Below are 16,046 nucleotides of genomic sequence, written 5' to 3'. Positions count from 1 at the left end.
AAGCAGGATTCAGAAGAGAACATAGAATGCGGGATATCATTGCTGATGTCAGGTGGATCTTGAGTGAAAGCAGAGAATACCAGAAAGATGTTTACCTGTGTTTCATTGACTATGCAAAAGCATTTGACTGTGTGGATCATAAAAAATTATTGCTAGCATTGTGAAGAATGGAAAATCCAGAACACATAACTGTAGTCATGTGGAACCTGTAAATAGATGAAGATGCAGTCATGTGTACAAAATAAGGAGATGCTGCATTGTTTAAAATCAGGAAATGTGTGTGTCAGGATTGTATCCTTTCACCATGCTTATTCAATCTGTATGCTTAGCAAATAATCCAAGAAACTGGATTATATGAAGAAAAACACAACATCAGGATTGGTGGAAGACTCATTAACAGCCTGCAATATGGAAAGGACACGACCTTGCTTGACGAAAGCCAAGAGGACTGGAAGCACTTACTGATGAAGATCAAAGATTACAGCCTTCAGTATGGATTGCGCCACAACATAAAACAAAAATCCTCACTACTGCACCAATAAGGAACATCATGATAAATGGAGAAATTATTGAAGTTGTCAGGGATTCCGTTTTACTTGGATCCACAATTGAGGCCCATGGAAGCAGCAGTCAAGAAATCAAACGAAATTTGCTGCAAAAGACCTTGTTAGAGTGTTGAAAAGCAAAGATGTCATTTTGAGGACTAAGGTGAACTTGACCCAAGTCATGATGTTTTCAGTGACCTCATATGCACGTGAAAGTTGGACAATGAATAAGGAAAACCAAAGTACTGATGCCTTTTAATTGTGGTGTTGGCGAAGAATATTGAATATACCATGGACTGCCAGAAGAATGAACAAGTCTGTCTTGGAAGAAGTACAGCCAAAGTGCCCCTTAGAAGCAAGGTTGACGAGACCTCATCTCATGTACTTTGGATATGTTATCAGGAGGGACCTGTCCCTAGGGAAGGACATCATGCTTTGTAAGGTAGACGGTCAGCTAAAAAGAAGACCCTCCATGAGATGGATTGACACAGAGGCTTTAACAATGGTCTCAAACATAGCTACAATTTTGAGAATGGTGCAGGACTGGACAGTGTTTCATTTTGCTGTACATTGGGTCACTATGAGTCAGAACCGACTTGACAGCACTTAACAAACAACAAGAACAAGCATGATGCCAAGGAACCCTGATGGCACAGTGGTTAAGCATTCAGCTGCTACCTGAAAGATCTGTGGTTGGTTCTTACCAGCCACTCTGAAGGAGAAATGTGTGGCAGTCTACTCCCGTAAAGATTACAGCCTAGGAAACCCTATGGGAGCAGTTCTACGCTATCCTGTAAGGTCACTGTGAGTTGGAGTTGACTGAGGGCACAAAACAACAATAGCACAATGCCTGACACATAATAGGCACACATGCAGGTTATTTTTAAAAAATATCGTTGTACTACAGAAATCAGTTTAAATAACAGATGCAGTACTTTTTGTCCAAATTTAGACAGATTGGGTGACTTATTAAATATCAACTAGTGATTACTCTTCAAGATCAATTCATAGAATCAAAGATACAGAGTTTAAGAATACTGGTTTTGGAGGTAGACAAGTGGGACTGTTGGTATCTTTCCTTTATGGCACTGTGATGTTGGATAAGATACTCAATGTCTCTAAACTTCAGTTTCCTCAGCTGTAAAATGGAGATGATAATATCTACTTCTCAAGGTTTTGATGGGGAGTAAATAAGATAATAACACCTAAGTGTTTAGTACAGCAGCTGGCACATGGTAAGCAGTTAATGGTAGTGATTGAAGTGAAAAAGAAACCAGTTGCTGTTGAATCTATTATGAGTCCCAGTACATAAAATCAGAATGCTCCTTAGAAGCAAGGGTGGCAAGACTTCATCTTACTTTGGGCGTTTTATCAGGAGGGATCAGTCCCTTGAGAAGGACATCATGCTTGGTAAAGTATAGGGTCAACTAAAAAGAGGAAGACCCTCGATGAGATGGACTGACACAGTGGCTGCAACAGTGGGATCAAGCATAATAATGATCCTGAGAATGGCACAGAATTGGGCAGTGTCCTTTCTGTTGTACCTAGGGTCACTATGAGTCAGAACTGACTCAATAGCACTTAACAACAACAACAACATACAATATTTTAATTCTGAATAATTAGTAATCATAAACAGATTACTTTCCCCTTTAAATTTCAGATATTGTGTTAAAAATCTGACACAGAAGGAAATGGTTTCAAAAAATAATCCTTTCACATTAAAATTTTGCTTGAATGAAATTATACTGTTCAGTGAACAAAAAATGAGTTTTAACTTTCTGTGAACCAACTTTCCCCATGAAGAAAATGTTCATGGTCCACTTAATGTAAGTCTGTAAAAGCCATATGAGTTCTGTCATACTCTAGCCTTATATTAAATAGATTTCTGCTTACTTTGATGTGGCAATATCAATACTCACAATGACTTCATCTTACATGGTGTTCTCTCATACTTTTTACATTTATCCTTCCAGATCTTGGCACTTGTAGCTGTCAGAAGAGGCATGGACTACTTCTTCTCCCAGCATGACCTTAGCTTCCTTGATGATGTCATTCCAGAAAAGGACAAGAAAAAGAAGGAAGATGAGAAGAAAAAGAAAAAGAAGAAAGGAAGTCTAGACAGTGACAATGATGATGTAAGGAACTTTTCAAAATTCCAAAGTAATTTAAAGAAAAAAATGTGAAAAATATATATTTTTAAATCTCTGATGAGAGATGTGTGAGATGAAGAACCAAGTTCCAAGAGTGTATACCTGGTCATGTCACATGTTATTCATTTCACCTTTCCTTGTTCACCTTGGGTTTCTCTCTTTGGTATTTTATATTTTCTGAAGTCTTTCTGTAACCATAGTGACATAGTGAATTCTAAAAAAAAAAAACCCACCACCTTTAAAACAATTACAATCTCATAGAGGAAATTTGCATAGTAATACTATAAAATATACTTGTTTGCTCTTGATAATCTAGGCTTTAAATATGAGACAATAGCTATCAATTTTATGTGATTTTAAGCATAATATGGACAGATGTTAATGACCACACCCACATGATCTATGTATCTACTTGAGTAGACCCTCAAGCAAAGTTCTATACTATTGTACTTAGACTAACATGATTTAAAATTACTTCTCTGTAACCCTTCAATATAAAGAAAAAGAATTAGAATTTGGGTTCTTACATAATTGTAGTGTTCAGTGTCATAGTCCAGATGGTCCTCCTATAATTGGGTGGTTAAGTGAAGAAATAAAATTGTTGCCCATTTATTTTCTGCAGGAGACTATTTTGCAGAAACACAGATGCTTCAGTGGGGGTCGGTAATCAGTGCTAGGAGAAAATCTGGTGTTTGTTTTCCTTAACACACACACATACAGCTTCTCCAGTAGTCTTTTGAAGGGACTGCCAAAATGACATTTTCTATGTGAAGATCCAATCTGGACTTCAAGCAGTGCACTATCACAAATTATTATTATTTTTTGTATTCTCACCTATTCTAAAGTGAAGGCATAGTTATTTTTTTAATAAGCATCTACTCTGTACATGATAATATTGATTGATAATGCATACCTAATCCTTAATTGTTATAAAACAGCTCTTTAAAGTTTTGCTCCTGTTTTTCAGATGAAAAAATTTAGACTGAGAAATGTTAAGTCATTTTTCAAAGTGTACACAGCCATAGATGGCAAAGCCAAAATTCTAATCTTATTTCCAATTGATCAGGCTTTCTGAGTATACTCTTTTTGGAGAACTTGGAAATAGTACAGTGAAGGAAACTAACAGGCAGAATTAGATTTTAGATGAACTGATCCAGTAAGAAAAGGCTAAATACGCAAGGCATATTTAGCTAAAGAGAAAAAAAAATCTGAGGGAGCTTTTATGACTGTCTTAACAAGCATATAGATTTTCTGTTTCCAGTAATGACATAAAAAGAGAGAATATGTTTGTCTTAGTCATCTAGTGCTGCTATAACAGAAATACCACAAGTGGATGGCTTTAACAAAGAGTAAAAAAAAAAAAAGTAAGCGGGCGAAAAGTCCAAATTCAGGGTGTTAGATCCAGGGGAAGGCTTTCTCCTTCTGTTGGCCTTCTCATCAATCTTCCCCTGAACTAGGAGCTTCTCCACCACCCAAAGACCCGAGGTCCAAAGGATGCACTCTGCCCCTGGCACTGCTTTCTTGGTGGAGTGAGGTCCCTGTGTCTCTCTGCTCACTTCTATCTTTTATATCTCAAGAGATTGCCTCAAGACACAATTCAATCTTGTAGACTGAGTCCTGCCTCACTAACACAACTGCTGCCCATCCTCCCTCATTAACGTCGTAGAGGCAGGATTTACAACACATAGGAAAATCACACAGTACTGGGAACCATGGCCCAGCCAAATTGATACACACATTTTTGGGGAGACATAATTCAATCCATGACAGTGTTTAAATTGACTAGATGTAGTACCATATTTTCATGCAAATAGCATGTACCTTCTACATTTGCCAACTACACCCTTCCTTCCCCAAGTATTTTCATAACACGCTATGCAAATTATTTTTTACAGCAACATGTAAAAAAAATTGGCATAGCAGCACTTATGAAAATACTTCACAGGGGGAGGGTGTAGTTGGCAAACAAATGTAGAAGGTGCATGTTATTTGCGTAAGAATACAGTGCTAAGAAAAATGACATATTTACCCATTTGGATAGAAATCAAAATTTGAAATAATTTTTGGACCGTTCAAGATTAGAAGAAACAAGGTTGCCTGAAATATTAAGATAATTAGTGTTTCATCTTGAATTTTCAAAACAGGTACCTCAGCTTATGTACATGGGCACTCAACTTAAAATTCATGACTCATTTTGAATGTGTGAAGTAATGTTATGGAATTCTCTTCTCTAATGGTTTTTTAAGAAAAAAAAGTATCAACTTTGGGGAATAGTTTAAAATGTCATCTTCTCTAGTGCCAGTAATTGGATCAAATGAGCTCTTGAAAAGTTTCTTGCAATTTTTTAGATTTTATTTTCAACAAATCATATTTTATTTTAACAATGCTGCCCTTTTATTAATAATATTTCTTATCTTCAGTTCCATATCTCTAGCTCTAGAGTTCTTGAAGATAATGCTGTGCTTGACTTGTTTCTTACTCTTTCTTTTCTCCCCACAACCCCCAAAACAAACTTACACATTTCTTCTTGCATAGTGAATCCAGTGTACCTGTGTAGCAAGTTCTATTTATTGATCTCATTATTTGGGACATCTGCATTTGGAAGGTGGCTCTTCTGATGTTCACCTGATAGCCTCATGCTGTGAGGTTTATGGATCCAGGGAGCCACCCAGGAGCACGGAGCTCTAATATTTTGAGTAGTCATGGACATCATGGCTTACCAATATTTTGAGCCATTCACAGTTACTTTTGAACCTGATAGGTTGCGGGCCTGTCCACCTATAAATGATAATATTTTGGGAAATGTTTGAAATACTATAATAGGATTTGCCTCTCTTAGCATTCTCATAAAGGTAGGTGCATGTAGCATCTTGATTTTTTTTCCTTTTTGTCATTTTAATTATATTACCTTAATCCTGTAAAGGAGGCAGCTCTTCCCCAGTCATCTTTTGAGTGCCTTCCAACTTGGGGGGCTCATCTTCCAGCATATATCAGACAATGTTCCGCTGCTAATCATAAGGTTTTCACTAGTTAATGCTTTTCAGAAGTAGACTGCCGGGTCCTTCTTCCTAGTCTGTCTTAGTCTGGAAGCTCAGCTGAAACCTGTCCTCCATGGGTGACTCTGCTGGTATCTGAATACTGGTGGCATAGCCTCCAGCATCACAGCAACACACAAGAGCTGCCTCCTCAAAGTAGAATTGACCTTAATGACATGGATGGAGTAAAGTTTTCAGGACCTTCATTTGCTGATGTGGCACAACTCAAAATGAGAAGAAACAGCTGCAAACATCCATTAATAATCAGAACCTGGAGTGTACAAAGTATGAATCTAGGAAAATTGGAAATCATCCAAAATGAAATGGAACGCATGAACATCGATATCCTAGGTATTAGTGAGCTGAAATGGACTGGTATTGGCCATTTTGAATCAGACAATCATATAGTCTACTATGCTGGGAATGACCACTGGAAAAGGAATGGTGTTACATTCATCGTCAAAAAGAACATTTCAAGATGTATCCTAAAGTACAACGCTGTCAGTGATAGGATAATATCCATATGCCTACAAAGAAGACCAGTTAATATGACTATTATTCAAATTTACGTACCAACCACTAGGGTCAAAGATGAAGAAATAGAAGATTTTTATCAGCTGCGGCAGTCTGAAATTGATCGAACATGCAATCCAGATGCATTGATAATTACTGGTGATTGTAATGCAAAAGTTGGAAATGAAGAAGGATCAGTAGTTGGAAAATATGTCTTGGTGATAGAAACAATGCTGGAGATCGAATGATAGAATTTTGCAAGACCAACGACTTCTTCATTGCAAATACCTTCTTTCACCAACATAAACGGTGACTGTACACATGGACCTCGCCAGATGGAACACACAGAAATCAAATTGACTACATCTGTGGAAAGAGACGATGGAAAAGCTCAATATCATCAGTCAGAACAAGGCCAGGAGCTTGCTCAAATGCAAGTTCAAGCTGAAACTGAAGAAAATCGGAGCAAGTCCACAAGAGCCAAAATATGACCTTGAGTATATCCCACCTGAATTTAGAGACCATCTGAAGAACAGATTTGATGCACTGAACACTAGTGACCGAAGACCAGATGAGTTGTGAAATGACATCAAGGACATCATCCATGAAGAAAGCAAGAGGTCACTGAAAAGACAGGAAAGAAAGAAAAGACCAAGATGGATGTCAGAGGAGACTCTGAAACTTGCTTTTGAGCATCGAGCAGCTAAAGCAAAAGGAAGAATTGATGAAGTAAAAGAACTGAACAGAAGATTTCAAAGGGCCTCTCGAGAAGACCAAGTATTATAATGACATGTGCAAAGAGCTAGAGATGGAAAACCAAAAGGGAAGAACACACTCGGCGTTTCTCAAACTTAAAGAACTGAAGAAAAAATTCAAGCCTCGAGTTGCAATAGTGAAGGATTCCATGAGGAAAATATTAAACGACGCGGGAAGCATCAAAAGAAGATGGAAGGAACACACAGAGTCATTATACCAAAAAGAATTAGTCTGTATTCAATGATTTCAAGAGGTGCCATATGATCAGGAACCAATGGTACTGAAGGAAGAAGTCCCAGCTGCTCTGAAGGCATTGGCGAAAAACAAGGCGCCAGGAATTGATGGAATATCAATTGAGATGTTTCAACAAACAGATGCAGTGTTGGAGGTGCTCACTCATCTATGCCAAGAAACATGGAAGAGAGCTTCCTGGCTAACTGACTGTAAGAGATCCATATTTATGCCTATTGCCAAGAAAGGTGATCCAACTGAATGTGGAAATTATAGAACAATATCATTAATATCACACATAAGCAAATTTTGCTGAAGATCATTCAAAAGCAGCTGCAGCATTATATTGACAGGGAACTGCCAGAAATTCAGGCCGGTTTTAGAAGAGGATGTGGAACCAGGGATATCATTGCTGATGTCAGATGGATCCTGGATGAAAGCAGAGAATACCAGAAGGATATTTACCTGTGTTTTATTGACTATGCAAAGGCATTTGACTGTGTGGATCATAACAAACTATGGATAACATTGTGAAGAATGGGAATTCCAGAACACTTAATTGTGCTCATGAGGAACCTTTACATAGATCAAGAGGCAGTTGTTTGGACAGAACAAGGGGCTACTGCCTAGTTTAAAGTCAGGAAAGGTGTGCGTCAGGGTTGTATTTTTCACCATCTGTATGCTGAACAAATAATATGAGAAGCTGGACTATATGAAGAAGAATGGGGCATCAGGATTGGAGGAAGACTCATTAACAACCTGCGTTATGTAGATGACACAGCCTTGGTTGCTGAAAGTGAGGAGGACCTGAAGCACTTACTGATGACGATCAAAGACCACAGCCTTCAGTATGGGCTGCATCTCAGCATAAAGAAAACAAAAATCCTCACAACTGGACCAATGAGCAGCATCACGATAAACAGAGAAGAGATTGAAGTTGTCAAGGACTTCATTTTACTTGGGTCCACAGTCAACACACATGGAACCAGCAGTCAGGAAATCAAAAGACACATTGCATTGGGTAAATCTGCTGCAAAGGGCCTCTTTAAAGTGTTGAAGAGCAAAGATGTCACCCTGAAGAATAGGGTGCGCCTGACCCAAGCCATGGTATTTTCAATCACATCATATGCATGTGAAAGCTGGACAATGAATAAGGAAGACCAAAGAAAAGTTGATGCTTTTCAATTGTGGTGTTGGCGAAGAATATTGAACAGACCATGGACTGCCAAAAGAACGAACAGATCTGTCTTGGAAGAAGTGAGGCCAGAATGCTCCTTGGAGGCTCGGATGGCGAAACTGCATCTTACATACTTTGGACATATTGTCAGGAGGGATCAGTCCCTGGAGGAGGACATCATGCTTGGCAGAGTACAGGGTCATTGGAAAAGAGGAAGACCCTCAACGAGGTGGACTGACACAGTGGCAGCAACAATGAGCTCAAGCATAACAATGATTGTAAGGATGGCGCAGGACCGGGCAGTGTTTCGTTCTGTTGTGCATAATAGGGTCGCTACGAGTCGGAACCGACTCGACGGCACCTAACAACAACAATCCTCTAAAAAAATATTCTGTGTCATTACCATCGTTATATTCACTCGTAAAGGAATTTTCAGTGTGGGTAGTAGTTTTTGTTAAGATTTAGTTTTTCTTTCTTTAAACCCTAGTTCCCATATGTTCTTTCATATAAAGATAATCTCTTAGATAGTTTTGGTTAAGAAATGAGTTGGATCTTTTCCGTCCAAACATAGATTTGGATTCAGTATCATGAATTATAAATAAATAAATAAAACAAAGAAAAACAAAGTGATAATCCTTTAGAAATCGATTACAGTTTTGATTAGATGGACAGTTTTTTATGCAGTCCCATCATTAGCTGCATGGTTTTATACCTTTTTATTCTGATTATGATTCTGCATTTGTCTGACCATCATAGGCAGCATTCTTTTTTTATTTTCTCATGTTTTGCTTAGGTTTTCAAATATCAAATATACTATAACCACATTGAAATGAATTTTTAACAATAAAGTAATATTTGCTAGAGTATTAACGTAAGGGAGGATTATTTTCAAGTGGTATGGAAGGTCATAAGGTAGTAGATGTTAGAAAAATCTGTGACCTGTCTTGGGAAGAAAGTTGGGGTCATTATTTTCCTGGAAACAGAGTCAAGGAACATGAACAAATCAAGAATTTCAACACCATATAATAATTTAGGAAGTTTCCTAGAAGCCTTCTAAAATAGCAGATTTAATCTGTTTTCAGACTGAGATTATTTACTACACACATACAGCAAACCCATAAGTGTCTGTTGATTGGGAATCCAGTTTATAGAAAGCTTTAAAGTTGTTCTAAATTGTAGTGATCTCCACTTGGTATAGTTCTAGTTTTCATTGATGGAATACAATTAACTCAGAAGAGATGAAAATAAACAGGATGGGATTGTGTAGAATTTGAAAAGGTAGCAAAGTACAAAAGAGTATATCTAAGACTTTTGTTCTTAAAAAAACATAAATGATAATATGAGAGGTTCGATCTATACTGGGAGGTAGGGGAGCTGTATAATAAAAAACATTCTAAAAATTTTTATGCATTTCTTTTCCAGTCTGACTGCCCATACTCAGAAAAAGTTCCAAGTATTAAAATTCCAATGGACATCATGGAACAGCAGCCTTTCCTAAGTGATAGCAAACCTTCCGACAGTGAGTAGAACTAACCTCTTGCGTGCCTGCTTGAATATGATTTGTACTTGCCGAGAAAAAACTTCAGAACTGTCATCTACATTAATTTTCCCTCTATCTTCTCTTTTTTTTTTCTATGTGAAGGTTTACACTTCATTATAAAACCTTATTTTTACAATCCCTGAGCTTCATTCTTAACTTCTTCCTTTCATCCATAACTTTTAAGTTTGTGTTTGGTTGTCTTTTCTCTCACCGAAGTCATTGCAAGTTCCTTCCAATTGCTGAACTTGTAACCATGTTTTTTATTCATTTTTCTTTCTTCTCCTTGAATTTAGAATTGCAGCTTATAGTACTACATCACTGTCTGTTAACTGTTTGTCTTCCTTAGGTTTCAACCAATGACCAAATCAGCTCAAAAGTGAAATTGCATCATGGGTCTCTCAATGATCAATGAATCAATTGCTAATATTGAGAATTTGGAATAATTGTTATTTTCAATTAAATTGGCAATCATGAAATATTAGCACAACTTTTTAGGTATAATTTATAAGATACGTGCATTTTCTTCCTAATTGCTTTGTTCCCCATGTATTTGAAAACACTTTTTGTAACTGCACTGCTCTTTTTGGGGTAATAGTCTGTGGCTAAGGTATAATGGTTTGAGACATGGCAGCTTTTCTGTTGAATTAATAGGCCACTTTTAAAGGGAGAAAACTTCTCTTGTAACATTAGTGAGTGTCTTAAACTTTTCGAATAGCAAGCAGCAGTCACCTCCAAGCTACTATTTACTTTGATTTCTCAGATCCAGATGTACTTCAAAATATACTTCTCTCTTACAGGGAAAAAAGAGAGTTGAGGCTCATTTTTATTTCTGTTTGACAATACCGCTTCAACTTCCATAAGAGGTTACCAAGAAAACTTTCAAATTAATGACTGTTTTGGGGGGAAATGGATTATAATGGTTATCTGTTGCTGCGTAACAAATTAACACAAAACTTAGCAGCTTAAAACAACAAACAGGTATTTTCTCACACAGTTCTTGACAGTCAAAAATTTAGAAGCAGCTGAGATGGTTCTGGTTTAGGGTTTCTCATGAGGGTGCAGTCATGCTATTTATTGGCTGGGACTGAAATCTCTGAAGGCTGCACCGTAGCTGGGGAATCCGGTTCCAAGCTCACTTACGAGGCCATTGCTTGGAAATTCTGTTTCCTGACACGTGGGTATCTCCATAGGGCTTCTCCTGACATGGCTTTCCTCAGAGGGGTTAGAGGGAGGGAGAGGGAGAGAGAGAGAGAAACCAAGACAGAAGCTATAATGTTTTTTATAACCAAATATCAGAAGTAACATACCATCGCGTCTGCCATATTCTATGAGAAACATCTACCAATCCTGGTACAATGTGGAAGGAATCTCACAAGGACACAAATACCATGGGAGTGGACATCATTGGGAGCTATCCTGGAGGCTAGCTACCATACTGGGTTTAAGGAACAAAATATTAAAACAATCTCATCTTTGGTATCCAATTTAAGAGCTAATTTCTGCTCATTTCTATCAACAGGATTTGGTTAAGATTTTCTATTTGAATCCAAGCTCCCTTAAACCATGATCTGGCTTCATTTTTTATGTCTAGAGCATTAATGGCAAAAGAAGACTGACTGGAGCATAGCATATATTTCTTCTGTTGGCATCATAACCTGATATTGCCCTTCTAAGTGCAGTTTAAAGGTGGCTTAAAAAAAAAAAGCCATCATTAGCCAGAATTTGAGGCTTCTGGAAAAGGTTTATGGCAAATTGATTATGTGGTGCTAATTGTTCTTTATATGCTCAAAAAATCCTTAAAAAGGATTCATAGAAATTGATATATTAAAAATTTACTTAAACAGAATAAGCATGTTTATTTTTACTGAAATATTTTCTATGTCATGTTCATCATTTACAATCCATGAAAGAACAAAATATGATAGAAGTAGAAATTTCCTCAATCTTTTTTGTTTTCTCTCATGAATAACAGCAGGATAAAATTGTGAATGCTGAAGATGAAAGAAAAACCAATGCCTTGGGCATTAAAGTCAGTGCTATCACCTGCTAAACATGGTTCCTCTCTCTTTCTCCTCTCACTGAAAAGAACAACAATGGTCCATCCCAGAAAACCTAGAGTAAATGAAGCTAAGTGATCCTGCTTAAATTCTTAGTTTGATACAATGTTTATTTAAACTATCTAAACTTGTCTGTCTTATTCTTTCCATTTGTGAAAAAATGCATCAGTGAGAGGACAGACTGATTTTTGTAAACATTTTTATTTTTACTCTTAATTTTATACTTTACTAAAGATCTACTACATATGATTTTTAAACTTTTTTTTTTTCCTCCCCAGGAGAAAGATCACCAACATTCCTTGAACGCCACACATCATGCTGATAAAATTCCTTTCCTTCAGTCACTTGGTACGCCAAGGTAAAGGACAGCCCAGTATTTTTTGTTGTTCTGCGAGATGATTGCCCCACAGAAATGTAGTTCGTGGCCTGTTATTGGCAGAACTTCTTGTTCTTCTTCCACTCTAAGATTTATCTTAAATAAATTACCAATCCCAGAACCTCATCCCAGCTTTTACTGGTAGAAAGCGTTATAAGAGACCTACTTAATGCTTAGAAATAATGGAATCTTTAGTGCCATTAAGTTAAAGCCCAGGATCAATGTTAGCTCTTAGAATCTCAGTATCATCTCTGATTTAAGGGGTAACTGTCCAGCCTTTGAATCCACCAGGTACTCCTTGGAAACTCTATGGGGCAGTTCTACTCTGTCCTATAGAGTCGCTATGAGTCGGAATCAACTCGACGGCAGTGGGTTTTGGTTTTGGGTTGTTTCCTGACAGCTCTTCTCCAGTAGTTTCCTTCCCTCTTAACAAGATTCTAGAGATTCCAGGTCCTATTTGCTTTTCAAGAGAGTGAAATCTCTGAGTTTTGTCTTAATGTTGTTTTCTTTTAATCTTAGTATAACCCACCTTTGATAGTCCTCCTTCTAGTTTCTTCTTCTTTCTTTCCTTTTTTTTTTTTTTAAATCTGTGTGTGGGATCTTATGAAATTTTTACTTGATTTCTTGACTCTCCTGGTACCCTTATTCCATTTAAAGTATCATTTTTTTTTTTGTTTTTTTCTTTTTAATATAGAAGGACAGGATAAGTATTCAAAGAGAACAAAGAATGACACATTTGGCTTCTGTATAATGCATGAGCAATTAATAGATGGTAAAAGAAACCTGATTTACTTACTTTTTTTTCTTTTTCTTTTTCTCTAGTCCTCCTAGAACTCCAATAAAAGTTGTGCCTCAAATTAGAATAGAACTTGAGCCTGAAGACAATGATTATTTCTGGAGGAGCAAGGGAACAGAAACTTCATTGTAACCTGTTCGTCTTTCTTAAAACTGACAGTTTTCGTTATGTTCTTGTTTTTCTCCTTTGGTAACTTGTGTATTTTTTGAAGTTTTGTTTTGTGTTTTGGTCACTGGCCAAATAACATAGTGCTCTCTCTGCTTTTCTTTTGCATAGGTAAAATCAAGACAATAGTTCCTTAAAAACAGCATCTGAAGAGTCCTCCCTTGTTTCTCATACTTTCAGATATGTCCTCTGACAACCAAATTTCTCTGTCACTCAAGACACAGACCCTGTCCCTTTCCTTTCTCAAGCAGAGGGCAAAAGTATTAAGGATTTTTTGATACCTTTTATTAAAATATTGAAGGAACTTACAACTTTAGCTTTGGAGCTGTGCTTCCTGGCTTGCCTTTCTGTCTGGTAAAACAAACCTTGACCTGCAAGCAGATTCTCGCTTATAGAGCTCTCCAGGACTGGAAAAAGTGCTGCTATCCTAACTTGCTCTTGCTTGTAAACCCTAATCTTAGAGTTTTCAAAAGAAGAAAAACTAAAGGTACTTTACTCCCTGTAGAGCAACTATTGCCATCAATGTAGCAAAGTGCTGGAATGTCCCTTTTCCTATGCAACTTTTTTTAACCCTTTAATGAACTTATCTGTTGAGTACATTGAAGAATATTTTTCTTCCTAGATTTTGTTGTTTAAATTATGGGGCCTAACCTGCAACTTATTTTTTGTCAATTTTTTAAACTTTTTTTTAATTACTGTAAAGAAAAATGAATTTTTTCCTGCAGCAGGAAACATAGTTTTGAGTAGTTCTACCTCTTATTTGTAGCTGCCAGGCTTTCTGTAAAAATTGTATTGTATATAATGTGATTTTTACACATACACACAAATACACAATCTCTAGGGTAAGCCAGAGGGCTATATCAGATTAAAAACACAATGTTTCTGAGCATCCATTTTTCCCTTTCTTTAAAAGAAATCTAACTGTTCTATGAAGGAGATTGGGTGAGAAGGGAGTAATCCCAGTGTAACGGGAATAACTGATAGTCCGATAATAGTGGTATCCAAGCACAGATGCTGATTGTATTACCATGTCAATGTCCTATGCAGTATTGTTAGACATTTTTTCATTTTGAAATATTTGTGTGTTTGTGTACATACTCTGTGTGTGGCTGGTGCACATATGTGCAAAGTTAGAGAAAGTTATTGAGCCTCCTGTGTTAGTTTTCATAAAGCCCAAACCACATGTGAAAAACCCATCAGGGGTCCAAAAGATTTCTCATTATGCAAATGAGGGTAAATACAGTTTATTACCCAGGTATCAGTTACTATCATTGATACAGTAGCCCATGTATATAATACAAAGTCCATAGGAAATTAATAGATCATTTGCGCATCTGTAAGGTGTGTATGGGAATGCAGATAGATCTGCAGCGGTATATGTGTATATGCTTTCACAACACTCACACACATTGTTTAGGATGGAAAGGCAGTTGTTCTTTGTGATTGGGACATACAAAATATACATGTATGTGTATATAGGTATGTATGTATGTGTCTGTTTCAAAGTACCATGTTGACAATTAGGCCTATATTAACCAAATTTAGCATGGTATTTAAATGGAATATTTTTAATACGTTGCATTATATACTGTGAATGTGCATTAAAAATAACATTTTACATCATGAATCCATAGTCTTGGATTCATATTACCGCATTTATGATAGATCCTAGGTATAACAGGTTTTTTGAAGGAATTCTAGAAGCAGAATGAAACCAGAACAAAACCACTTATTTTGGTTTCATGATATACACATATTAACTCTCATTCATTCTTATATTAAATTGTAATTCTGTCATCTTGAAATTTTGATTATAAATTTTTTATTATCTGAATTAGCTTTCAGCTTTGTGATTTCTGATAAACTTTTAATTTTATATAAATTAGAGATAAATTACCTACAATTTTTTTTCATAAAAATGGTAGTAGGGAATTAGTTATTGTGTTAAAATCTCATATGTCAAATTTTGCCATCATGTTTGTATTTAGAGCTACTATTATTCTATAAAATCTATTTTCCATTGCCATGATATAAAACTATATAAGGAACCTTTACCGTTTCCTCTATTGATGGAAACATTGATAAAATTTTAAAATAGTCATGCATAATAAGTTGAGCTTAACTTAATCTATGATCTCATTAAAGATACTTTTGTGTACCTTTATAAAAGCTCTTGATATAATTTTTTTTTCTGCTCATGAATCAAGTATGGGCCCCCTCTGTCCTTTTCAAAGAACTCCCGAAGCAGCTTAACTCATCTTTTTAGCCTTTGAGTAGCCTTTGAGTAGATCTAAAAGCTACCTATGCCTCCATTGATGATCCATATTCTGTGGTGGCAAGTTAGATAAATGACATGACCAGAGAATATTACTTACTTTTGCTAAAAAGAGCAGATAATATCAAACCCTTTCAATATTCTGGAACCCAGGGAAGTTTTTTTGACAATTGTTATTTTCAAAGGAACAGAAGGAGTCACCAAACAAAACATGAGGTCCAAACAGAGCTATCACATTACAGTCATGTATTGCTTAACGTCCACAGTATGTTCTGTGAACTAGAATGCTATGTGATTCAGATGTTGTACGAACACCGTGTTTTATAGAGGCAGTCCTTGGGTTAGGAACATCTGACTTAAGGACAGCTGGTACTTAAGAATGGACTGCCATAAAGTTTATTATATTAAAATTTTGAGTTAAATACAA

The 16,046-nt window shown here is 36.6% G+C and overlaps 1 protein-coding gene across 4 annotated transcripts in view; it reads left to right on the top strand.

Moving 5' to 3' along the window:
• The window catches only part of SLC4A4 (solute carrier family 4 member 4), a 387,871-nt gene extending 372,736 nt beyond the window's left edge, over window positions 1–15,135 (top strand). For 3 of the 4 annotated variants that reach the window (XM_049886070.1, XM_049886069.1, XM_049886068.1), the window contains exons 23-26: window positions 2,522–2,683; window positions 9,833–9,929; window positions 12,286–12,365; window positions 13,206–15,135. In XM_049886070.1, coding sequence (XP_049742027.1) covers window positions 2,522–2,683; window positions 9,833–9,929; window positions 12,286–12,329 — 303 coding nt within the window. In that variant the 3' untranslated portion in view covers window positions 12,330–12,365; window positions 13,206–15,135. The remainder of the gene's footprint in view (window positions 1–2,521; window positions 2,684–9,832; window positions 9,930–12,285; window positions 12,366–13,205) is intronic. The other variant, XM_049886071.1, reaches the window with a different exon arrangement.
• Window positions 15,136–16,046: the final 911 nt, after the last annotated feature.

Source organism: Elephas maximus, chromosome 5 (assembly GCF_024166365.1).
Source record: "Elephas maximus indicus isolate mEleMax1 chromosome 5, mEleMax1 primary haplotype, whole genome shotgun sequence".
Taxonomy (NCBI): domain Eukaryota; kingdom Metazoa; phylum Chordata; class Mammalia; order Proboscidea; family Elephantidae; genus Elephas; species Elephas maximus.
This window is presented reverse-complemented; position numbering and strand designations above follow the sequence as displayed.